The 26,328-nt window shown below is 44.0% G+C and overlaps 3 protein-coding genes across 3 annotated transcripts in view; all 3 read left to right on the top strand.

Annotated features, from left to right (window-relative positions):
* LOC116038066 (NACHT, LRR and PYD domains-containing protein 3-like) overlaps window positions 1–3,338 on the top strand; it is a 1,733,742-nt gene extending 1,730,404 nt beyond the window's left edge. The window contains exon 19 of the mRNA XM_036001598.1: window positions 2,450–3,338. Within this exon, the coding sequence (XP_035857491.1) occupies window positions 2,450–2,985 (536 nt within the window). The 3' untranslated portion in view covers window positions 2,986–3,338. The remainder of the gene's footprint in view (window positions 1–2,449) is intronic.
* LOC116054954 (NACHT, LRR and PYD domains-containing protein 12-like) overlaps window positions 1–26,328 on the top strand; it is a 752,812-nt gene that overhangs the window by 719,758 nt on the left and 6,726 nt on the right. Inside the window, exons 4-10 of the mRNA XM_036001613.1 lie at window positions 11,400–11,505; window positions 11,725–11,832; window positions 13,546–13,653; window positions 16,882–16,960; window positions 17,137–17,365; window positions 17,563–19,357; window positions 20,920–21,093. Coding sequence (XP_035857506.1) covers window positions 11,417–11,505; window positions 11,725–11,832; window positions 13,546–13,653; window positions 16,882–16,960; window positions 17,137–17,365; window positions 17,563–19,357; window positions 20,920–21,093 — 2,582 coding nt within the window. The 5' untranslated portion in view covers window positions 11,400–11,416. The remainder of the gene's footprint in view (window positions 1–11,399; window positions 11,506–11,724; window positions 11,833–13,545; window positions 13,654–16,881; window positions 16,961–17,136; window positions 17,366–17,562; window positions 19,358–20,919; window positions 21,094–26,328) is intronic.
* The window catches only part of LOC116034155 (receptor-interacting serine/threonine-protein kinase 3-like), a 412,721-nt gene continuing 396,589 nt past the window's right edge, over window positions 10,197–26,328 (top strand). Inside the window, exon 1 of the mRNA XM_036001631.1 lies at window positions 10,197–10,289. The gene's annotated coding sequence lies outside the window, so the exon portion shown is untranslated. The remainder of the gene's footprint in view (window positions 10,290–26,328) is intronic.

The raw sequence follows: 26,328 nt of genomic DNA, 5'->3' as shown, positions 1-26,328 counted from the left end.
CCTGCCAACCTGTATACATTTTAACATAAATATACGCTGTAACGTTTTTTCACTCAGTCACTGATAGCTGCTCCTGTTTCAATCCTGTCGGCTCTCTGCAGTGTACGGGGCTGCTGAGTTCCCCCTGCAAATGACGCACACAAACATACACACACAGACACACACCAACAACACACACGGTGGATGCAGGAAAAACCGGAGATGAGACGATGCGATGACCTAAATTGAGGACAGCTATGCTCGTTATTGTAAGTGCAATGATAAGTTAAAGTCCAATAAGTAACGTTACTTTATCAAACCGTATGAATGTGTGTCTCAGGCCAGGTTAGGATAGGAAATTAATTAACTGTAAAGATCAACAAGCCACTGACACATAGGTTCAGATTTTATTCATTCAATAAATTATTATTTTTTGTCTTAAACCCACCAGCCATTTTCATATTATACCAACATTTGCAGCATCCTGAGCCTTTTTGGTAAGGTTACTACGAAAACTCAGCCCAGAGTAATTTTATTCTCCCCAAAACAAGTTTCCTTTTTATTTAAAAAAAAAAATCGCAACTTTTTATGCAACTTTCACTGTCACCCGCAACTTCATTGCAACAAACATACAAAAGATATCGTAACTTTTATCGCAACTTTTTACAAAATCTCCCACGAAATCAGGCATTTTGGGCCGCAACAATCTAAAAAAAAAAGCCGCAAAATCCTGGAGGGACTGTCTAAGAGAACTCACCTGCATGTTACACTAGTTTAACCCCTTACTGGCACTGGAAGTATGATATAAGATGAGGTTACTTATTATTTCAATGTTTTACTGAACAGGATCCTGAGTACTTAGCAGTTGATGGTGAATTGGCTAAATCTCCCTTTACTAGTGATGTTATTATTATAGACAAAAGCAACCATAAAGAAATAATCAAGAAACAATAGCGTGGTGCCTCAACTGTGGAACTATTTAACAGACTATGAGCTATATCGGTATTTCCCCAGAAACAACAAATGTCAAGTATTTTAAAGGTGAACCTTAGTAAAATGAAATGTTCAGGACAGTCAGGTAAAATGTATGACAAAAAGAAATGTATTTTACTATTCTGGTTTCTCTTTCTGTGTTGAAATCAAATATAATATGTTATGTTAATATATAGTCCTCCAGTGAAGTCCTGGTTTCTCCCGGTCCTCGGTGAAAGTTGCAGATGGCGTTTACAGCTGACTGTCCCTCACGGTGGCGCTAGCTTAAACGTCAACAGAACAATTAACACTTAAAACTTTTCCAAAGCTAGTGAAAACAAAAACGCAGGTAACCTGCCCGAACTTCACTTGCATGTTTCTCCCTCCAACGTGCTCTACATGTCCTCTCTGACTTCCTCCTTTCTTTTCTACTCCCCAACAAAGTCATCTGATTCACTAGGAGTGTAGCTATACAGAAAATATATTGACTTAGATTACTCCACTGAAAATACATTACGCTTCACTAGAAAACAAAGGATTATTAGAAATGTAGTCTGTATTGTATTTACCCAGTTATGAACTGAAACACCATTTATTCATGTAGTTAACTGTATAAAATGAACACTTTATTTATATTTAACAATATTTGTGTAGGTCCCTACACTTGATTTTTAGATTTTGTTGCCTGAAGTACGAAGAAAAATTTCTCTTATGAGATAAGTTTCTGTTTGTGTGGCTGGAAAGATGTTGGGATTTAATTAATTGATTTAAAATCCACAAACAGAACAAACTGAACACATTGATCCAACAGAACTAATAAATACATAAATACATGAATCAACAGTCGAGCCAACAGAAAGCTAACTTTGTTTCTTATTTTTTTATTCACACATAAGTTGTTGTGTTCAAGTAGCCTTCAGTTTTCTTCTCTGGATGTTTTTAATAAATAAACATTGAAAAAATTCACAGTTCATAAACACAACACGGCATAATTAATGTCACAAAGATGTTTAAAAGGTAATAAAGTGAGTTGAGGTAGATTTATCTTCCAGTTCCTCCCTGATGGGATACCTGGTATCAGATATACGACACAGACACAAACATGCCATAAATACTCATTTTTCATACATAAACTGGTATTTCTATAAAGTGAACATCAGCTAATATCAGTTTTAGAAAGCAGATGGTTCAGAGCTGCTTTGTGCTGCAGTAGAAGAAGATGTGACAATTTTATTAGTGAGACTTTATTCAGTTCATGTTTCTAGATTTGGATCATCAGCTGTCATCATCGGGTCAACACGAGGACAAGAAGCTGAACATTTTTGACATGTTGACTCTCATGTTCACTAAATGTTGTTAGAACTGGATTGTTAAACATCACTCAGCTGAATATGAAATGAACGTTTGAATGATTTTCTTTCAGTAATTGTCAGTAAAGTTATTAATAAATCATCACATGATAACCTGCAGCTGTATTGTGTCTTGTTCTCTCCATCAGATGTCTGTGAACTGGAACTCGACACAAACACAGTACACAGAAAACTCAAACTGTCTGACAACAACAGGAAGGTGACATGCGTGGAGGAGGATCAGCCATACCCTGATCATCCAGACAGATTTGACTTCTGGCGTCAGCTGCTGTGTAGAAATGGTCTGACTGGTCGCTGTTACTGGGAGGTCGAGAAGAGAGGAAAGGTTCATATATCAGTGAGTTACAGAGAAATCAGAAGGAGAGGAAACGGTAAAGACTGTGTGTTTGGAAAGAATGATCATTCCTGGAGTCTGTTCTGCTCTGATGAACATGGTTACTTTGTCAGTCACAATAAGAAACACACACGCATCTCCTCCTCCTCTGTCTCTAACAGAGTAGCAGTGTATGTGGACGTTCCTGCTGGCTCTCTGTCCTTCTACACAGTCTCCTCTGACTCACTGATCCACCTCCACACCTTCAACACCACATTCACTCAACCTCTTTATCCTGGGTTTGGGCTCTGGCCTGGTTCCTCAGTGTCTCTGTGTCCTCTGCAGGACTGAGAGTCTCTCCTGTGGACAGAAACACTGACTGAAGATCAGCTGCTGAAATCAAAGTTCAGTCTGTTCACCATCACACACACTCTGCACTGTGAAGCAGATCTGAGACTCAAACACAAAAACATTCATCTGATTTCATCTCTGGGATTATCAACATTTGAACTGTTGGACTAAAAACACTTCATGATATGTAACATCTAAAAAATAATCAACTGTTATTGGTTACTATTATGTCCTTTATATTTGAATCATATTGTAATATATTTAAAATTTGGAAACAAATGTTTCTATAAACAATCATCATATAGTCTAATGTTTCTAAATGCTTTTAATAAAATCTATACGTTTCATCTTGAGGGAGATCATTTGTTCATTTGATCATATCATGATTTCATTCATTAGTTGACTCTCTTTAATGAGATTGATATAACCCCAATAATCAAAGACACGTAAATTAATGAAATGCAGAAAAGGCACAAATTGTTGCAGAAAAATAAACCAGAAGCGTTCTAACCCCCCCCCCCCATGTTGAACCCAAAGTTCCCCCATTGCATTCAACATCATCAGTATTCAGCCTGAGGTGGATCTCCTCATGTTATTTTGCATCACAAAGTCATAATTATGACTTTACATTAGTATTTTATTAATGTTCCTAACACTTGATTCATTCTGTGTTGTTGGTAGTTTTCTCCTGTTGGTCTCTTTCATACTTTTGCTCAACTTGCTCATCAGTGTTGTGCATGAACGCGCTAAAAGAGCCTGTTCATTAAACCTTTTCAGACTGAAGGCTTTCAAAATCTATCATTTTAATCTTGTTGCACACCATAATAAGACTTGTGCCTAAGATAGAAAATATATAATCTTTCAGAACCTTGAAGGCTCCATAATTTCACACTCTGAAATATACACAGTGAGTACTTTTACTTTGAATACTTCAAGTTAGTGCTAAGTAAGTATGTAGCCTACTTTGACTCAAGTAGACTTTCTAATGCAGGATCTTTACTTGTAACAGAGTATTTCTACACTGTGGTAGCCTATTGCTACTTTGACTTTAATCTTTAGTTTGTTTGGTCACTTTTTATTTCACTTCTATTCTGCTCAACCTGAGGCAGATTATTTTGATGATTAAGACATGAACATGTGTCTTGTTTGCTCGCTCTCATCTTCTCTTCAGAAACAACCATTCAATCACAAGCTAGGAGCTACGATCACTTTTTGGCAAGTGGAAATGTGCATTTTATGGATGTATTGCTTCTTAAAGAATGTATTTAAACTGGTTAAATTCTTGTGGGTTATAATCTGTCAGATATAATTGAAATCCAGTATTTTTGAGGCAGAAACAACCTTTCAGTGTAAAGGTAGGGGCTGCGATCACTTTTTGGCAGAACAGCGGAAGCGTGTGTCCCTCCCTCCCGCTCCAGGTGACTGATGGACGGACAGGTGCTGCTGTCGGTTCACTTTCCTTCTTCAGTTGTCGGATGGAAAGTTGGAAATGTTTCAAATCAGCAGAAATCAGCTGGGACAGCCAACCAACACACAAACTGGGAGTACAACCACTTTAATTAATGTTGACTTTGTGAATATTATATCTGAACTTTTAGCTTCAGTCTTCATCACAGACTCCAGCAGTTTTGGACAGTACCGAAGCCAAGTGAATGTAAAATCAATCTGAGCATCACAATTAACTGTTTTAGACACAGATATAATAATAATGCTCCAAAATGCTGTCAAATTGTTTTTTAATCGTCACATTTTCTTAAAGGGAGGAGCCCTAAACCTCCTGCCAAATATGGTCACCCAAGTCTTTTCACCAACCTGGGGAAAAGTGCCCAGTGTTGTTAAACAGGAGGAATGTGAGGTAGAACAACAGCCTGTCAACTGCTACTGTTGATTCTGCATCAAGCTGCACAGTTTGGACATGTGCAGCTAACTGACTGCAGCTGGAACATCTGGTGGAGCATCACAGCTGTCTAAAAACAAGGACAGATGTTAATGACTGCTACACTTGATTATATCAATAATTCATAATCAATTAGCCTTGTGTGATGACAAAAACCAAAGTTTCTAAATGTCTGACTTGTTTTCATTCCTGACTCCTCAACAATAACTCCCATCCCAATACTGACCTTACTTCCTTCACCTTTTAATGGTTCTGCTATTACCTTCTGCTTTGGTAGCACTAGGGTTACAACCTTTCTGCCTAATGTCTGTCTCGTCTTATTGCTTTTCCCGTCGTTTATTCCTGTTGAGTCAGACTCTTAAAGTTAAGTTTAAGTTAAAGATTTTAGTTCTCTTACAAGCCAGTAACTGACACTCTGCAAATATGATAGTTTTGTCATTGTGGAACAAACAATCCATGTACATAGACTCTTTGTCCCAAAAACTCTAAGGATTAATATTATTATAAAATGTCATTTCATTTTACTTTGTAGTTTGAATTGAGGATTTAAAAGTATAAAACGTGTGTGCAAGGTGCGATTTGTGAAAAAAACGGATGGGGGGGGATGCTTTTTTAATCATGCCAAAGAAGAAAACAAAAGAAAGAAAACGTGCATTAATGAAACCCCCCCTTTCAGTACCATGGATATGGAGCTCCCAGTCACTTATTGGCCTCTAAACACATCTTCAAACTGCCGCTGATTCAACCGAGCTCTGTAGCAGCTAAACAACTGCTGCTGACAGCCGGCGTCCCGGAGCTCTGTAGCAGCTCACAGTTTATCACCCCTTGCACTAAAGACTGTTGACGTTACAGCGCTTTACTTACACTTTGGCTACAGTGAAGGCGTAACGTATGCGGACCGTTAGCGGAGCGTATGTGCTGTGGAATGTATCTTTTAACCGTCTCCACCTGCAGCGCCACACGGCGTAGGATTGTGTGAGTCACAGGCGAGACGGAGAGCTTTTGCTTTGGGATTGTTGTTGTTTCTTCAGTTTTTTTTTGGAGCCGGCACAGCGCTGTGAAAACGTTAATCTACTGTCAGCTGTTGTCAGAGGAAGCAGGGGAGGGAAACAAGAAATGAAAACACAAACTCTCAAAACCAAACTGCCAACACGCTCACTGACAGTCATTAAGGCGTTTCCTGTATATCAGTAGTTTAATTTAAAAGAAATATAGACACTTCATGACACATTTCTGTGTAAAAATCTAAATAGAAGACTGTCCTGTTTCTACCTTGTAGAGCAGATTTCTGTGGAGCATATGCACCACTACGCTGCTCTCTGCCCGCTGTCTCCAGTTTGATGATTATGGTGGAAGCGTAGTGTTGGAACATCAGCTCTGCTTACGTTACTCGTGCAATGTAGCCGGCCATCCATCTTCGTCCGCTTATCCGGTATCGGGTCGCGGGGGTAGCAGCTCCAGCAGGGGACCCCACACTTCCCTTTCCCGAGCCACATTAACCAGCTCCGACTGGGGGATCCCGAGGCGTTCCCATGCCAGGTTGGAGATATAATCCCTCCACCTAGTCCTGGGTCTTCCCCGAGGCCTCCTCCCAGCTGGACGTGCCTGGAACACCTCCCTAGGGAGGCGCCCAGGGGGCATCCTTACCAGATGCCCGAACCACCTCAACTGGCTCCTTTCGACGCGAAGGAGCAGCGGCTCTACTCCGAGCTCCTCACGGATGACTGAGCTTCTCACCCTATCTCTAAGGGAGATGCCAGCCACCCTCCTGAGGAAACCCATTTCGGCCGCTTGTACCCTGGATCTTGTTCTTTCGGTCATGACCCAGCCTTCATGACCATAGGTGAGGGTAGGAACGAAAACTGACCGGTAGATTGAGAGCTTTGCCTTCTGGCTCAGCTCTCTTTTCGTCACAACGGTGCGATAAATTGAATGTAATACCGCACCCGCTGCGCCGATTCTCCGACCAATCTCCCGCTCCATTGTCCCCTCACTCGCGAACAAGACCCCAAGGTACTTGAACTCCTTCACTTGGGGTAAGGACTCATTCCCTACCTGGAGAAGGCACTCCATTGGTTTCCTGCTGAGAACCATGGCCTCCGATTTAGAGGTGCTGATCCTCATCCCAGCCGCTTCACACTCGGCTGCGAACCGATCCAGTGAGTGCTGAAGTTCACAGGCCGATGATGCCATCAGGACCACATCATCCGCAAAAAGCAGCGATGAGATCCCCAGCTCACCAAACTGCAACCCTCTCCACCCCGACTACGCCTCGATATCCTGTCCATAAATACTACAAACAGGATTGGTGACAAAGCGCAGCCCTGGCGGAGGCCAACCCTCACCTGAAACGAGTCCGACTTACTGCCGATAACCCGGACACAGCTCTCGCTTTGGTCGTACAGAGATTGGATGGCCCTGAGAAGGGACCCCCTCACCCCATACTCCCGCAGCACCTCCCACAGTATCTCCCGGGGGACCCAGTCATACGCCTTCTCCAGATCCACAAAGCACATGTAGACCGGTTGGGCATACTCCCAGGCTCCCTCCAGGATCCTTGCGAGAGTAAAGATCTGGTCCGTTGTTCCACGACCAGGACGGAATCCACATTGTTCCTCTTCAACCTGAGGTTCGACTATCGACCGAACCCTCCTTTCCAGCACCTTGGAGTAGACTTTACCGGGGAGGCTGAGAAGTGTGATACCCCTGTAATTGGCACACACCCTCTGGTCCCCCTTTTTGAAAAGGGGAACCACCACCCCGGTCTGCCACTCCTTAGGCACCGTCCCCGACTTCCACGCAATGTTGAAGAGGCGTGTCAACCAAGACAACCCCTCCACACCCAGAGCTTTAAGCATTTCTGGATGGATCTCATCAATCCCTGGGGCTTTTTCTACCATAGAGGGCGTATTAGTCGGATTTAGGAGTTCCTCAAAGTGCTCCTTCCACCGCCCTATTACCTCCTCAGTTGAGGTCAACAGCGTCCCATCCTTACTGTACACAGCTTGGATGGTTCCCCGCTTCCCCCTCCTGAGGTGGCGAACGGTTTTCCACAAGCATCTTGGTGCCGACCGAAAGTCCTTCTCCGTGTTTTCTCCGAACTTCTCCCACACCCGCTGCTTTGCCTCTTTCACGGCAGAGGCTGCAGCCCTTCGGGCCCTTCGGTACCTTGCAACTGCCTCCAGAGTCCTCTGGGATAACATATCCTGGAAAGACTCCTTCTTCAGTCGGACGGCTTCCCTGACCACCGGTGTCCACCATGGTGTTCGTGGGTTACCGCCCCTTGAGGCACCTAAGACCCTAAGACCACAGCTCCCCGCCGCAGCTTCAGCAATGGAAACTTTGAACATTGTCCACTCGGGTTCAATGCCCCCAGCCTCCACAGGGATGCACGAAAAGCTCCGCCGGAGGTGTGAGTTGAAAGTCTGTCGGACAGGGGCCTCCTCCAGACCTTCCCAATTTACCCGCACTACCCGTTTGGGCTTACCGGGTCTGTCCAGAGTCTTCCCCCACCCTCTGACCCAACTCACCACCAGATGGTGATCAGTTGACAGCTCTGCCCCTCTCTTCACCCGAGTGTCCAAAACATACGGCCTCAGATCAGATGAAACGATTATAAAATCGATCATTGACCTTTGGCCTAGGGTGCTCTGGTACCAAGTACACTTATGAGCATCCCTATGTTCGAACATGGTGTTCGTTATAGACAATCCATGACTAGCACAGAAGTCCAACAACAAACAACCACTCTGGTTTAGATCAGGGAGGCCGTTCCTCCCAATCACGCCTCTCCATGTGCCTCCATCATTGCCCACGTGCGCGTTGAAGTCCCCCAGCAGAACTATGGAGTCCCCCACTGGAGCCCCATACAGGACTCCATTCAAGGTCTCCAAGAAGGCCGAATACTCCGAGCTCTTGTTTGGTGCATACGCACAAACAACAGTCCGAGTTTTCCCCCCCCACAACCCGCAGGCGTAGGGAGGCGACCCTCTCGTCCACCGGGGTAAACTCCAACGTAGCGGCGCTCAGCCGGGGGCTTGTGAGTATCCCCACACCCGCCCGGCGCCTCACACCCTGGGCAACTCCGGAGAAGAAAAGAGTTCAACCCCTATCCAGGAGTATGGTTCCAGAACCGAGATTGTGCGTAGAGGTAAGCCCCACCAGATCCAACTGGTAGCGCTCTACCTCCCGCACAAGTTCCGGCTCCTTCCCCCACAGAGAGGTGACGTTCCACGTCCCCAGAGCCAGCGTCTGCTGCCCGGGTCTGGTCCGTCGAGGCCCCTGACCTTCACTGCCACCGATGTGGCAGTGCACCCGACCCCAGCGGTTCCTCTCACAGGTGGTGGGCCCATGGGTTGGAGAGAGAGGTGCCACGTAGCTTTTTCGGGCTGTGCCCAGCCGGGCTCCGTGGCAAACCCGGCCACCAGGCGCTCGCTGATGGGCCCTCCATCTGGGCCTGGCTCCAGACGGGGGCCTCCGGGCAGGGTCACTCCATCTCTACCTTGTTTTTTCATAGGGTTTTTGAACCATTCTTTGTCTGGCCCCTCACCTGAGACCACTTTGCCTTGGGAGACCCTACCAGGAGCACAAAGCTCCAGACAACACAGCCCTCAGGTTCATAGGGACACACAAACCTCTCCACAACGATAAGGTGATGGTTCCCGGAGAGGTAGCCGGCCAGTAGAGTTAAAATACTTCTATTTTAGGTGTATAATATATGGTCTATTGGTGAAGCATCATTAATCACTTTGAGGGGGGGGGACATTTTGTCCCCACCGGGCATAAAAATAATTCAGCAGAGGCAGGGACATGTAGACCACGCATCCCCCTTTTATTTCCTTCCAGCTCGAATATAAAGTGCAGCTTCCAGCATGAAGCGTTTCCCACAATCCACTGCAACATGAGGTCACACAGGTCAGACGCCGCCTGTGCTCTAGAGACCTGTTGACAAATGTGAGTAGATAGCGGTACATGTAAAGGTCAATGTTGGACACAAAACAAGCAGTGTAAAAAAAAACCATTATGGTAGTAAATATTAACAGCTAAATGTACTTAAAGTATCAAAGTAATATGTGACACGGAGGCCACTTGGAGTGATACCTGCTGCTGTACTAGTTCCTGATCTTTAGCTCATTAGATGGTCAGTTAGCTCCATCTAGTGGACAGATAGTAGAACCACATCATTTGATGTGGGACTTCTCTGACACTGACTGGGTTTGTGAACAGGTTGGACTGGTTCTGACGTCTCTCTGACTCTGAAGTTATGAACTGTGACGGCGTCTTCAGATCAAATGCACATCGACACCAGGACTGACGAGGGATAATGAGCAGCTTCTTCTCTCCCAGTGTTTCCTCGACACATGAAGGAGGAAAGTGTCTGTAAAGTGACCTGAAGAGACTTCAGCAGGTGAGAATTTGACCAGAGGAATCTGGAAATGTTTGATGAACAGAATCACTTTGATTCAATCTGTTTTACTGGACAGAAGAAATGTTTCTTTCTGGGTTGTTCTTCAGATTTTTATAGATAGACTATGATTCAAATGAGTGTCCATCTGAGTTACAGGAGCGTGGTTTGAGAATGATTAGCATGTATTACTGTTGGTAGTTCTCAGGTCAAAACAACAGCAGAATGTTCTCTGAGTTCACATCAGTGAAAAACAGGGAGGGTCAAAACTGGTCGTACAGCTTTGATCAACTTGGCCGTGGTACATTTGATCCAAAACCCAGTTGTACTTTGACAGTGAGTTGTTTGTACTTTTACTGCATTACAGAATTACCACAAGATCATTCTGTACTGCAGTAAAAGTATCAATACACATTGTCAAATTACTTTGTTAGTAAGCTAAATGTACTTAAAGTATCAAAGTAAAATTACAGAGTGCAGTAAAATGTGTGTGTGTGTGTGTGTGTGTGTGTGTGTGAACATGCAGGGGTGTCCGTGAGAGAGTGAGAATGAGGAAGATGTTAATGTAACTATGCAGGTGGCTACACCACACAAGAGTTCAAGATGGCGAGGGAAGCCATGAGAGTTGAGATTCTTTGAAACTTAAGCATACATTGCAGGCATAAGGTATAAAATTGATAATGCAGCGCCTAGGTTGGCGTGGAGTTGAGCTAAGTTGCACTAACATCAGATCTGTGCAGTCAAAGACTGTGTGAGTGTGGGTAAGGACATGTAGATGTGTTTGAGTGTGTAAGAGAGGGCGTTTCTGTCATCAGTGAAAAATGTAAGGAGTGTTAGAACTTGTGGGACAGCTTGGTGATACATTTACTGTAACTAAAACACAGCCATCTTCCAACACTGAGACAGACTTGGTTTGGCTGAAAGCTGTTTACACAGTCCATGTGTCAACTGTCCCAGAGACTCTGAGTCCTTCAATGGACCTGCTCAGCGTGTCTGATGGAAAGAGCTGATTCACTGTTTTCTACACTATTTGTGACATGTTAGAGAGGAATAAGAGACTAATATGTCCTGTGATGAAAAGCTTGTTGTAGTAACAGAGGTCATTTCTCCCAGCAGGTGAGGACTCTGCTATGAGTCAGTGTGAGGACAGAGAGGAGGGAGCCCCTCCCTCTAAAACCACTCTGTGTGGGGACCATGACAGCCAGACCAAAGCTCAGAGGTGAGATGATGATGGGCTCTTCTCCATGTTAGAGCTCAGCACTCACATCACTCCTCCATCATGATTCACACTAAATATATATGTATATGAATACTGAACTACTAACTTTATTATTCAGAAAAGAGCCAACGACTGATTATCAACTGAGATGAGACAGCATCTTTTATGAGATTACATTTTGATGAACATTTAGTCATCCACTCTATTTGTTTGTATCAGGATGCAGCAGCAGAAACCTGGACCTGAACCAAGCTGTGTGTCCATGAAGAGTGACTGGTCTATGGATCGTCCTATTGACTTTAAAGTTGGACAAGCTGTTGATGAAAGGTAAGAATTTAAAAGTGAATTTTGTTATTATCTGACTCTCTTAGAGCTTCATAGTCGAGTTGCAGGGATGCCACATAATGTGGTTTTGATCTGATGCCCAGTGATACCAGGACCAGAACCACCAGCCAGCTCTGAACTGCCAAACACCTTTCTTACAATGGCTGAAAGTCCATCTGTTTTCAGGAACATGAAGAGTTGATTCATTGCAACAACAAAAACATTCAAAAAGATCATAATACATTTTTGGGCTTTGGGAGGATATCAAGTCCAAGTGAAATCACAAGTCATTGTTGTTAATTTTTTGATTTGTGAAGTTGAGTCTAAAGTCATCAGACTCATGTTGAGTCAAAAGCTACGTTCACACAGCAAGTCTTAATGCTTGATTTGGATTTTTTGCTCAGATCTGATTTTTTGTTTGGCTGTTCACATTGTCTTTTAAAATGTGGCCTATATCAGATTCCACTGTGAACTGTTTGCAGTTTCGAACTGACCCGCATGCACAAAAGAACAATAACAATGACATCAGAGTCAGCACGCTGTTGCACTAAAGTTAGGGAGGTTATGGAAGAAGTAAGCATTTTCACTTTTATTTCAAAATGTGTAATGGCAGCCATGACATTAATGAGCAGGTGCTGAGGAGGAGAATAATGAAGAGAAAGAGAGACAAATTGGCTATTTTTGCCTTTTAGCTGCAAATTCACTACAGAGGTCTGTGTGACCGGATGACCGATTTGCACGTCAGGACAGCTACGGGCCTGCACCAGAGTTTCCTCTGGCTTCGCCCTGCCCAGGCATAGTTCACCATCTTTCGGGTCCTATCACACGCGTTCACACTCCACCTCCCCTGACGGTGTGGGCGAGACGGACTGGTGGTGCGCCCGACCCCAAGGGACCGGGATCCCACCCCAGACGGCATGCGCTGGCACTCACTTTCATTGCACCACGGGGCAACCCTCTGACTTGCGCACCGCGTTAAGACTCCTTGGTCTTTGTTTCAAGACGGGCCGGGTGGGTTGCCGACATCGTTGCAGACCCCTGACGCCTTTTACGTGAGCCGATCCCCGCCTTGGCAACGCGACGCAGTTGGAGCACACTGAGGACAGTCTGCCCCGGTTGACAGCCACACCTGGAGCAGGGGGCAGGGGGCCCCGTCCCTCCCCACGGGGAGAGAGGGCGCAGCATGGGTTATTGAGGTAAAAGTCACATAAAATCCGCCTTGGTTGTTCACACTGCGGCCGTATTGAAAAAAATCAGATCTACACATATGGAAGTGTCCTGGATCTGATTCGACAAAATCAGATCTGGGTTAGATTTGAGTGTTCACACTACTTCTGAAGAAGTCTGACCTGGATCAGATTTGGGTCACTTTTGCCTGCAGTCTGAACGTAGCCAAAGTGACGTGAGCTTCTGCTTCAGAGTGCAGCACTAAGAAAAGTTCACATGTTCACAACATGATCTACTCTGAGACAGATCCATTTATAGTATTCATCCTGACACTCAATTCTCAAAATGAGACATACTGTATATCATTATTGATATAATAATAATAAAACAGAGAAAACTTAATTAATGTAACTAGATAAAACTATTATTTTTATCTTAAACAACTTTTCATTAGTCTGCAGCAAAGATCTGAACCAGGACCTGAACCCAGCTTTGATCAGATAACATTTTGGTGAACAGTTACTGATTCACTGTCTTTGTTTTTATCAGGATGCAGCAGCAGAAACCTGAACCTGGACCCAGCTGTGTGTCCATGAAGAGTGACCAGTCTATGGGCGGCCTTATTCAGTTTAAAGATGGACAAGCTGCTGATGAAAGGTAAGAATTTGAAAATGAACTTTGTAATCATCTGCCTCTCCTGAGAAGAAGAATCCTGACTTGGTCCAGAGCTTCCTAGTCTGTTGTAGGACTCAATGATATAATGTGTCAGCAGTGACATAACAGTGTACACCTACTGTATAAATAAATAAATAAAATTAACTTCTTACTTTAATAGTCAAGTTAAGAGCCAACGACTGAGATGAGACAGCATCATTGATCAGATTACATTTTGGTGAATAGTTACTCATTAACTGTCTTTGTTTGTATCAGGATGCAGCAGCAGAAACCTGAACCTGGACCCAGCTGTGTGTCCATGAAGAGTCATTGGTCTATGGATCGTCCTATTGACTTTAAAGTTGGACAAGCTGTTGATGAAAGGTTAGAATTTAAAACTTTGTTATTATCAGACTCTCTCAGAGCTTCATGGTCTAGGTTTGGCAATGCCACAGGCATTGCCACAAGGAGCATGTGAGTTAATTTAGCGCATTTTGCCGCATCCTGCTCCAACAGTTTTTTTTCTTTTTAATCTCAACTTCACCGCGCCACCCATTTCTCTCATCTCCACCATCACTTTTTTTCCATTTTGACATTTTCAGTTTTCTCCGTGTAACCAATTATTCTAAACTGTCTGTGTAACTTCAGAGGGAGGTGACACGGCCGAGGGTCAGGCTGAGCCAAAGTTGGGAGGGGCGGGCCGTTCGCATCCCCCTCTTAATTGACAGTATTAGACTGGCCCAGATTGACGGCCAGGCAAGAGCTCCATTTTGCGCTGCTGCGGATGTGACACCCAGCCCATTTCATGGCTGAGAGCTGCACGGTCACCTGTTTGAATACGTCCAGGACTGTAACTGACATCTGAAATTGAAATATGATGTCTGGTTTGGCCCGGGATGGACCAGCCATTCAGGAAATCTCCCGAACCTCCCAATAGAACGCAACCGTCCCGCCCACAGCGAGTTCCGGAAGTAAAAATACAATGCAATTTCTCCATTGACAGTTGCAGTATAAGCCATAAAATCGTAACCGTCGATGGTAGACTTAAAACCAGCTTGCCGACATGACTAAGCAATTGTATATGCTCATATAGATGGCAAAAATCATGGGGCACTAACCTTGTTTAGAGATAAATGTCTTTTATTCGCGATGTCTTGGATAAGTACTTCATTACCCACAATCCTGAACAATCCCACAATCCCTCAGTGATGCTTCTGATTGGTGGAACTCATGCTGGTGAGGAGGGGGAGGCTCCTGCACGATCCGTTCCACGCTTCTGACGTTAGCGTCCACCGGGACGCTAACGTTTGTTTAGCTAAGAGCTAATTGGGCTAACTGCTAGCTGACAGCTTGATTCATTCTAAAATAACGTTAACTCAAACTTATCACTGGGTAAAGCTGTCTACAGCTGACGTAACAGCCGTTATATATGTTAACAGTTATTTTCAGGTTTTATTTTGAGGGTCTTTTAAAGTTATTACATGCTGTCTCAGCTAGCGGTTAGCCCAATTAGCTCTTAGCTAAACTGACGTTGGCTTCCTTTGTTCAGTGGTGCGCGGTGGTTTATGGGATGAGCAGTTCCTTCGCTCTGAGATGACGATATGTACACAGTGTTGTACCTTTGACTTTTTTTTTAGAATTTTCTGTTCGTTTTTTCACTCGAAATGATACGTTGTATGCTTATGAGTCACGTCCCATCTGGTAAGCCTAAGGCATGGTCTAAAACTTTTTATATACAGATTTTTCCAGACGTCTATGGGAAAATTGAATGGGAATTTTACTTCCAGAACCCAAGGTCTCTCGGACGAGGGGCGGGACTGTTGAGGTCTATGGCCAGTCCACCCTTGCTGGTCTTCTTGAGTCGTGTGGGGACTACAGACTGGAGCAGTGAGAGGTTGAAAATGTCTATGAAGACATCTTCCATTTGATCTGCACACACCTTAAGAGCTTGACCATCAGGTCCAGGTTACCTAAGCACTGCTGGTTTCCTCTTGTAGTCTGTGATGGTTCTTAGTCCAGACCACATGTCCCTGGTGTTGGAGCCCTGGTAGTTAGAGTCCACATTATTCCCGTATTGCCTCTTTGCACTTAGTCTCGAATTGCCAGCTACAGCACATATATATGCTGGGATAGGAGGTTGAGTTGCTAAGCTCTGGACACAGTGACGGTGGCTCTGCTAAATAGTCTCAGGAAGGAACTTGTTTTGGTAGAACATTTACACCCTGCAAAAGAAAACGCCACATACAATATTAAATGAAGTTAACTGTTGACACAATACAGTAAGGTGAGCTATTTAAATTAGCTGGATACATGGTTAAAAGTACCAGTGTATCTCCGTGTGTACTTTGTCCACAGCAATTCCACCAATCGGTCGCATAACGTCCCAGTTAGAGAGGAAATGCTGTAAATATTCTTTTTAAATCTTTACAATTGCATCAGATGTCAGGCAATTATCCTGGAAATATACTTCAATTGTTCCAGACTACTTTGCACTGCTCATAGCTCGCATACCTGGATTTCTTGTATTTCCAAAATCCAAAAACCCTGAGTTGTAGGCATTTGTCAATATGCTGCGTGTCACGATTTTGATTTTAAATACCAGAATTTATCCAAATGAGCTTTCAATTTGGACTATCTAAATCAGAAACACGAGCTACAAGTCCCCCAGTATTTTTTTCTCTCTACACCCCAGCCTATTTGTGTACGACCAAAGATAAAAACAACAGACACAGTTTAGCTTACCGGCTGGTAGCCTGCAGCTAAAGACACTGGGTAACATTTATTCATAAGAGTTGGAGATGACGGAGAAACAACAGAACTGGAAAATTCTCCTTCTCCCCTGAAGTCAACGGTGTAGGAACATTTTGCCTTACCTGTGAGTGAGTTATGGAAACTTGAACGAAGGTAAAAGAGCTCGGCTCCAAACAAATCATTAAACTAATGGCGTATTCAATTGCACCTCTTTAAAAACTCTGAGAAACTGCCATCTAGTGGCTCATATTGATTGCTGTCCCTGTTAAAACGATTCTTCTTATTCAGGAATGTCCGTACATTAATCCTCGATACGATGTCATCAATGCATTTGGTGATTTAGCCAATGACCAGTATGCGTCTAAACTATTGTCCTGAATCACATAACACTCCATTGTGCTATCTCAAGAGTCACAGTTGTCATCATCAGGACTGTGCGCAGATCATTAAATGTTCTTACATTTGATGTTTTCTCTACAGAGTTCACCAGGAGAGCTCAGAGGGCCTCGGTGGTCAGTCTGCCCTGCAGCAGCAAACAGATCTGGACTCCATATTTATGGTGTGTATATATTAAAAGAACGTTTTCATTATTATCTACAAATTAAATGATAAACTACCATTCAGATCCCAACAGGCTCCATGCTGATCTTTTCAAACCAGCAGGCATTCAGACTGATAGATGAATCACCTGTTGAGTTCTTTAAACTAAATGTTGAGTTTATCATTCTGTTCCAGCTGTTGGAGGAAAGCATCGTCACTTTTGTAAAGAACGAGCTGAAGAAGTTTCAGAAGGTTCTGAGTCCAGATTACCCAGAATGCTTAGAGAGTCAGAGGAAGGATGAAGATGTGTTGGACGGTGAGGATGAAGAGCAGAAGAGGAGCAGCAGAGAGGCATTTCTGAAGATCACACTGCACTTCCTGAGGAGAATGGAGCAGGAGGAGCTAGCTGATCGTCTGAAGAGCAGTAAGAGGATTTTAATAGATTTATCATGATGGAAAGAGGAAATGGAGGCAAAATGTGAGAAGTGTTTATTTCTAAACTATGCTGTAACCAAACTGCACACATTTGCATCAGATCAAGGGCTGTTTTTCTTAAAACTGATTCAGCCTTAAATGTTTAGATTATCTGATTTTTAACTTGTTGTTTGTTAGGTTGTTCAGAAACTTGTGTTGCAGTATGCCGCCCTAAATTCAAGTCCAACCTGGAGAAGAAGTTCCAGTGTGTGTTTGAGGGGATTGCAAAAGCAGGAAACCCAACCCTTCTGAATAAGATGTTCACAGAGATCTACCTCACAGATGAATCGACAGCAGAGGTCAATGAAGAACATGAAGTCAGACAGATTGAAACAGCATCCAGGAAACCAGCAAACCCAGAAAAAACAATCAGACAAGAAGACATCTTTAAAGCCCCACCTGGAAGACATGAACCAATCAGAACAGTGATGACAAAGGGAGTGGCTGGTATCGGGAAAACAGTCTTAACACAGAAGTTCACTCTGGACTGGGCTGAAGGCAAGGCCAACCAGGACATCCATTTCATATTTCCATTCACTTTCAGAGAGCTGAATGTGCTGAAAGAGAAAAAGTACAGCTTGGTGGAACTTGTTGATCACTTCTTCAGTGAAACCAAAGAAGTAGGAATCTGCAGGTTTGAAGAGCATGTTGTGTTCATCTTTGACGGTCTGGATGAGTGTCGACTTCCTCTGGACTTCTACAACACTGAGATCCTGACTGATGTTACAGAGTCCACCTCAGTGGATGTGCTGCTGACAAACCTCATCAGAGGGAAACTGCTTCCCTCTGCTCGCCTCTGGATAACCACACGACCTGCAGCAGCCAATCAGATCCCTCCTGAGTATGTTGACATGGTGACAGAGGTCAGAGGGTTCACTGACCCACAAAAGCAGGAGTACTTCATGAAGAGATACAGAGACAAGAAGCAGGCCAGCAGAATCATCTCCCACATCAATACATCACAAAGCCTCCACATCATGTGCCACATCCCAGTCTTCTGCTGGATCACTGCTACAGTTCTGGAGGACGTGTTGAAGACCAGAGAGGGAGGAGAGCTGCCCACGACCCTGACTGAGATGTACATCCACTTCCTGGTGGTTCAGTCCAGATTGAAGAACGTTAAGTATCATGGAGGTGCAGAGATAGATCCACACTGGAGTCCAGAGACCAGGAAGATGATTGAGTCTCTGGGAAAACTGGCTTTTGAGCAGCTTCAGAAAGGCAACCTGATCTTCTATGAATCAGACCTGACAGAGTGTGGCATCGATATCAGATCAGCCTCAGTGTACTCAGGAGTGTTCACACAGATCTTTAAAGAGGAGAGAGGACTGTACCAGGACAAGGTGTTCTGCTTCGTCCATCTGAGTGTTCAGGAGTTCTTGGCTGCTCTTCATGTTCATCTGACATTCATCAACTCTGGAGTCAACCTGCTGGCAGAAGAAGAATCAACATTGTGGTGGTCTGAAGTGTTCAGAGACAAATCAACACGTTTCTATCAGAGTGCTGTGGACAAGGCCATACAGAGTCCAAATGGACACCTGGACTTGTTCCTCCGCTTCCTCCTGGGTCTTTCACTGCAGACCAATCAGACTCTCCTACAAGGTCTGATGACACAGACAGGAAGTAGCTCAAAGACCAAAAACGAAACAGTCAAGTACATCAAGAAGAAGATCAGTGAGGATCTGTCTGCAGAGAGAAGCATCAATCTGTTCCACTGTCTGAATGAACTGAATGATGGTTCTCTAGTGGAGGAGATCCAACAGTCCCTGAGTTCAGGAAGTCTCTCCACAGATAAACTGTCTCCTGCTCAGTGGTCAGCTCTGGTCTTCATCTTACTGTCAGCAGAAAAAAATCTGGATGTGTTTGACCTGAAGAAATACTCCGCTTCAGAGGAGGCTCTTCTGAGGCTGCTGCCAGTGGTCAAAGCCTCCAACAAAGCTCTGTAAGTGCACACAGAACTATCCAGATTAAATGCAGTTTTTCTTTAATTAGGGCCCGAGCACCGAAAACGGCGAAGGCCCTTTTGAAACTGAAGGAATTATTATTATTACAGCAAATTAATTGGCTTTTTGAGGGGCTTAACATATTCAAAAACTTACCAAATTTGGCGGTCGCATCAAGTCTGGTGAAAATTTACGTATTTTAAGGGTTTCGGGAATAGGCACGCAAAAATGGAGAAATATATAAAGAAATTGAGCCCCTGCAGTGCGTTTAACGTAGACTCACGCAACCTGGTACACATATGTAACATGTCAAGATGTACAAAAAACGTCATTGGAGCCATACCCTAAACCTAACAGGAAGTCCGCCATTTTGATTTCATTTCCACATGTCGTACTTTAACGAACTCCTCCTAGAGATTTCATCCGATCAACTTCAAATTCGGTCTGTACCATCTTAAGACATTACAGATGAAAAGTTGTTAAAAGAAAAACTTTTCGTCATATGGCATGGCCGTGCGGGGCAGCCATTTTGTGCGTTTCGCCCCCGAAACAGGAAGTGGGTGTAACTCGAGTGTACATTGTCCGATCGGCTCGAAACTTTTCAGGATTCATAAGAGTCAGACCCTGAGGACAAATAAAGGCCGATATTTACTTAAAGTCATAGCGCCCCCTAGTGGCAACAGGAAGTAGGCGAAAAGTCAAGGTGCTATACTTTAACGAACTCCTCCTCAAGATTTCATCCGATGTACTTCAAACTTGGTCTGTATCATCCCAACACCTTAAAGATGAAAAGTTATTAAAAGAAAAACTTTTCGTCAGACGGTGTGGGCGTGGCGTGGTGGCCATTTTGAGTGTTTAGCGATGAACAAAGAAGTTGTTGTAACTTGAGTGTACGTTGTCGTATATGCCCGAAAATTCTCACGATTGACAAGGGTCCAGGCCTGAGGACACCTACAGGCCATATTTGACTTTTGGTCATAGCGCCCCCCCGCTGGCAACAGGAAATGCGCCTTATATGACAAACATCATCCAATTTACATGAAACTTAGAATGTGTGGTCTACATGTGATACTGAGCCGCACTGTATGGCGTAGAGTCTTGTGTGAGGTATCATTGAACTCAGCAGAGAGTTCCTTCTTCATTGGTGATGGTTTGGCCCGGCCCCTATGCTTAAGCCACGCCCCCTTTCATAAATAATGACCCTTTTAAGGTAGAGTCTTATGTGAGGTATCAATGAACTAAGCAGAGACTTCCTTTTTAATTGGTGATGGTTTGATCCGCCCCCTATAATTTAGCCACGCCCCTTTTCACAGCTAATGAACCGTATGACGTAGAGTGTTGTGTGAGGTATCGTTGAACTTGGCAGGGAGTTTCCTTTTCATTGTTGATGATTTGCGGTGTCTGAGTGCCTCGCAAATGCACGGTCGCAAGGAGCGGCGTCCGCCAGTAACCCCGACACGCGCAGAGGCGCGAGGGCCCGTCCATCGCTGCTTGCAGCTTTAATTAGAATTTGTTTTTGTTTGTTTGTATCTGTTCTTATCTGTTGCTGATTCCTTTTCAGACTGAGTGGCTGTAACCTGTCAGAGAGAAGCTGTGAAGCTCTGTCTTCAGTTCTCAGCTCCCAGTCCTCTAGTCTGAGAGAGCTGGACCTGAGTAATAACGAGCTGCAGGATTCAGGAGTGAAGATGGTGTCTCCTGGACTGAAGAGTCCACACTGCAGACTGGAAACTCTCAGGTTGGTGTTCAGTTACGACCTGAGTAACAATGCAAGTTAGAGCAACGTTGTGTAACATTAATATTTTTTTCTCGATTTGTGTCCCTACAGTTTCACAGTAATTTACTTCTACACTACTATTATAAATATCGATACCTCTACACGTGCATTTGTTATGATTACATTACTTGTAATTGAAATCTAGCGAGTCAACAACTCTGCTAACAGAGCTAAAGGTGCAACAACACAAGACATAGCAAGCCAGCTAATATTACTAAATACTAAAGTCAGAGTTGTCTGGTGGCAGCTCAGCTACTCTGTTTTGTTCTCTTTTTAGCTTCCTTTACTCTTTTCAGCTTACCTTCTCTACACCTTGAGGAAGGCTCAAGCCGATGTGACGGTCCCCTTTTTGACGGTCTCACTACGTTGTGTATGTGGATCTGCATCTGCACATGGGGAAACCAGACCGAATTAGGATAGCCATGTCCACATCACAGACAGAGACATAGAAGTCCACAACAGTTATCAGGAGTTCTGCTCTTTATTAGGGGTCCAAGCCCGAGGGGGCATGGGAACCGCGTAATGCAAGGCAACGCTTTTTCGATCTCCTCCTAGATCGTGCAGCCGATCTTCACGAAACTTGGACCGTAGCATCTTGAGACCGACCTGAAAAAAAAGATAATGAAAAGAATTTTTATAGGATAAAAATTGCGTAAATTACGCACAAACAAATTTGTGTAGCTAACTATGAAAACACCAACTTTGCCATATCTCAGCCAAAATAAATGGTATCAACGCCAAACTTTAGAATCTTGTTTGACATGACCCTCTGGAGGTCCCCAACGCATTTTACGAAAATTGGTCACTAGGGGGCGCTACAAGTACAAAACGTTTATATCTCATGAACGGCTCATTCGATTTTTACAAAATTTGATGGTTACCATCTAGGGACACTCCTGAGGCTATCTCTAGAGTGGAGTACTGAGGAGTCAAAGTGGGCGTGGCCAATGGGACCCAAGTCTAGATTCACCACTTACACTAATGTGAACAACTTTAAATTTACAGGGTAGATAGACAATGGGTCATGGACCACACCTACCAAAAGTTACACATGTGGACCACTAGGTGGCACTATAATTTGTTTTTTGCCTTTAACGTCCACATTACGCATCGCACATTAGAAATCCTTACATCCACGTCTTCCTTGAATCAACCTGAATCACATGATATAGGCCACGCCCAATTCCGCTTCATTTCTTTTCCGCAATCATATCTCGGCCAAATTAAATGTTATCAGCAAAGAACTTGAGGTCTTTGTTCAACATCCCACTACGATGCTCTTTACCAAATTTGGCAAAGATCCTCCTTTAGGGGGTGCTATAAGCAACCTTTATTTGTTTTGACTAATAACTCAATGCATTTAAATGGAAAATTTGAAATTGCAATAACTCTGCAACAAATGCAATCAACACAAAACTTGTGGTGCTCGTTCGGCATGCCGCTTTGAGGCTCTGTACCAAATTTGGCGAAGATCGGCCATTAGGGGGCGCTATAATCAACATAGACGAGTTTTGGCCCTTTTACTCAATTTTAATGGGATATTTGCAATGGAAATGAACCACAGACCTTGCAGCTCACACTTCTCAATATTTACTGATGTTTGCCTCTTACCGTAGGTTTTGGTTTTTACTTTTGCGTGCTCCTTTGGTTTTTTACAATAAACAAACTTCTTAACCCACCTGACAAAGTTTCTACAACCTTCACAGTGGACAAATGCAACTCTTTTCACTTTTTCAATCCAAAATCAACACCATTCATAGGCGCCGATACTGTGCAATTGAACATTGCAGTTGGTGCTAGGTGGAGCTTCTGTTATAGTATGATTGGTTATGTTGGTGGCATTGATTCTTAATTTCCCCGAAGCACCCACGGAGGAAAACATAAATCGGCGCCTATAACACTATTTGCAACAACTTGACCACCTCCCCTGCTCCTTCAACCACCATACCTGCCTCCACCCTCTCAGTCACTCTCTCATTTCTCTGCTGTCCCCTGCGGTCAGGGGGGTTAAGTTTGTTTGTCGTAGAGAATTCTTAAAGGTAGCCCGCATATGCATGGAGGTGAAGTGTTGACTGCTACGTTTGAGACGGCGACGTACGGCAGACGTCGCAGCTCGCGCCTCTCAATATTTAGCGATGTTTGACTCCCCGCCGCTGGGCTTCGGGTTCGGCTTTTGCGTGCTCCCCCGGGCGTCGGGGGCGACTGGCGTGGGTGGCTTGGGCCCCGTCATAACTGCTTGCAGTTCTAGTTAGGGGTCCAAGCTCGAGTCTGTAAGAACGGGCAATAGCAAAGCTATGCCGTTCATACAGCAGGGCTGTAGAACCCTGTTGTTTCAAATACTGATTAATCGTTATTTTTATTTTTCTTCTCCGCCTAAAACTCCGACTACAGCCTAAACCGTACATGGTGGGGGGTTGGCATTTTCAGGAATGGTCCAAAACTCCGCAAAGACCTCAGGCGCAAAAATAGACCCACGTCCACCACTAGGTGGCGCTATAGCCCTATAACTCCCACACCGTACACCGGACATTCAAAAACCATACATTGACGCGTTCCCTGGACCGAACTGAATCACGTGATATAGGCCCCACCCATTTCGGCCTAAACTTTGATGCGTGAAAAATCGTGATTTATCAAAAACCTACATTTTCGATCTCCTCCTAGACCGTGTGACCGATCTGTACGAAACTTGGACTGTAGCATCTCTAGACCGACCTGACAAAAAGTTAATAAAAACATTTTTTTTTAGGATAAAAATTGCGCATATTACGCACAAACTAATTTGTGTAGCTAACTATTAAAACACCAACTTTGCCATCTCTCAGCCAAAATAAATGCTATCAACGCCAAACTTTAGATTCTTGTTTGACATGACCCTCTGGAGGTTCCCCACGCGTGTTATGAAAATTGGTCACTAGGGGGCGCTACAACTCCTGAGGTCATCTCTAGAGTGGGTTACTGAGTGGTCAAAGTGGGCGTGGCCTATGGGACCCAAGTCTAGATTTACCACTTAGACTAATGTGAACAACTTTAAATTTACAGGGTACATAGACAATGGGCCATGGACCACACCTACCAAAAATTACACATGTGGACCACTAAGTGGCGCTATAATGTTTTTTTGCCTTTAACTCCCACATTACACATCGCACATTAGAAATCCTTACATCCACGTGTTCCTTGAATCAAGCTGAATCACATGATATAGACCACGCCCATTTCTGCTTAAAATCTTTTCCGCAATATCGTGCAATGTGCAAAACCAACTTTTTTGAACTCGTCCTAGGCCGTGTGATGGATCAGCTCGAAACCTGGTAGGTAGCATCTCCAGATGGACGTGACCAAACGTTACTCAAGGAATTTTGCTACGTTAAAGTATGCGCATTTGACGACCAAACACATTTTCATAGCTAGCTACCACACACGTATCATATCATATCTTGGCCAAATTAAATGCTATCAGCAAGAAACTGGAGATCATTGTTGAACATGCAACTATGATGCTCTGTACCAAATTTGGCGAAGATCGGCCTTTAGCGGGCGCTATAAGCAACGTTTATTTGTTTTGACCAATAACTCAATGCATTTAAATGGGAAATTTGCATATGCAATATCTCTGCCACAGTAAAAGCAATCACCACGGAACTTGTGGTGCTCGTTTGGCATGTGACTCTGAGGCTTTGTACCAAATTTGGCGAAGATCGGCCATTAGGGGGCGCTATAATCGATGTAGACATGTTTTGGCACTTTAACTCAATCACTGTTAATGACATATTTGCAATGGGATTGTACCACAGACCTTGCAGCTCACACTTCTGATATTTACCTCCTACCATTACGTTTTGGTTTTTGCTTTTGCGTGCTCCCCTAGTTTTCTACAATAAATAAACTTCTTAACCCACCTGACAAAGTTTCTACAACCTTCACAGTGGACAAATGCAACTCTTTTCTCTCACTTTTTCAATCAAAAATCAACACCATTCATAGGCGCCGATACTGTGGGTGCTCCAGAGTTTGTGCACCCACGTGTGCCAGACTGCCATTAGGCTACATTCATTTAAAATTAAACATTGCAGTTGGTGCTAAGTGGAGCGTCTGTCATAGTGTGATTGGTTATGTCGGTGACATTGATTCTTAATTTCCCACGAAGCTGATCACGGTTACGTGTCAGTTAAACTGTTCATCTCCAATGCTATCTGTATCTGTGAGAAATGGCGGTGTCCTGAGATGAAACCTACTTTACGGCTTAATTATCGAATTAATAGGCGTGTGTGTTCGCGTCGGCCGCTGTCCATTTCCTAAGGTTCTGAAATGGAAACCATTTTTGACTACTTTGTTTTAAAGGGCGTGCGCCTGTGAGCACCCACGGAGGAAAACATAAATCAGCGCCTATGACACCATTTACAACAACCTGACCACCTCCCCTGCTCCTTCAACCACCACACCTGCCTCCCCCCTCCACCCTTTCAGTCACTCTCTCATTTCTCTGTGCTGTCCCCTGTGGTCAGGGGGGTTAAGAAGTTTGTTTATTGTAGAGAATTGTTAAAGGTAGTCTGCATATGTATGGAGATGAACTGTTAGCCACTACATTTGCAACAGCAATGTACCGCAGACGTCGCAACTCACACCATACCGCAGACCTTGCGGATCAAACCTCTCGATATTCACCAATGGTTGCCATCACCCGCGTAATGCTTTAGGTCTCGCTTTGGCGCAGCTCCCTGGGTCATCGGGTGCGAGTGGCGCAGTTTCCTGGGGTGTCGGGGGCGACTGGCATCGGAGGCTTGGACCCCGTCATAACTGCTTGCAGTTCTAGTTAAACTTGTTTTAACTGTGATCGTATAGTGGAAATTGTTATTTTTAACAAAAGTTAAAAATGAAGTTAACTTAATAAATTAAGTTTTAATTTATTCATGTTATGTTATTTATGTTACTAACTTCAGCTTCTAAGGCCTTTTTGCTATATGAAATACAGTATATGAAATAGTATGGTGTCTTTGACACTGGAATGTATCTTCTCCAGTAACATTACACATTTTTCACATAATTAAAGTCAACATCAAATACAGTGACAGTAACTTGCCCATGGGGAAATCACACCAAATCAGGATAGGCATGCTGACATCACAGACGGAGACATAAAAGTCCTACACAATGCACAGTAAGTCAGAATGGAGGAACAGCATTAGAAGCAAT

The sequence above is a fragment of the Sander lucioperca genome, chromosome 5 (genome assembly GCF_008315115.2).
Source record: "Sander lucioperca isolate FBNREF2018 chromosome 5, SLUC_FBN_1.2, whole genome shotgun sequence".
NCBI lineage: Eukaryota > Metazoa > Chordata > Actinopteri > Perciformes > Percidae > Sander > Sander lucioperca.
The sequence above is the reverse complement of the archived record's forward strand: the minus strand, read 5'-3'. Positions and strand labels throughout refer to the sequence as shown.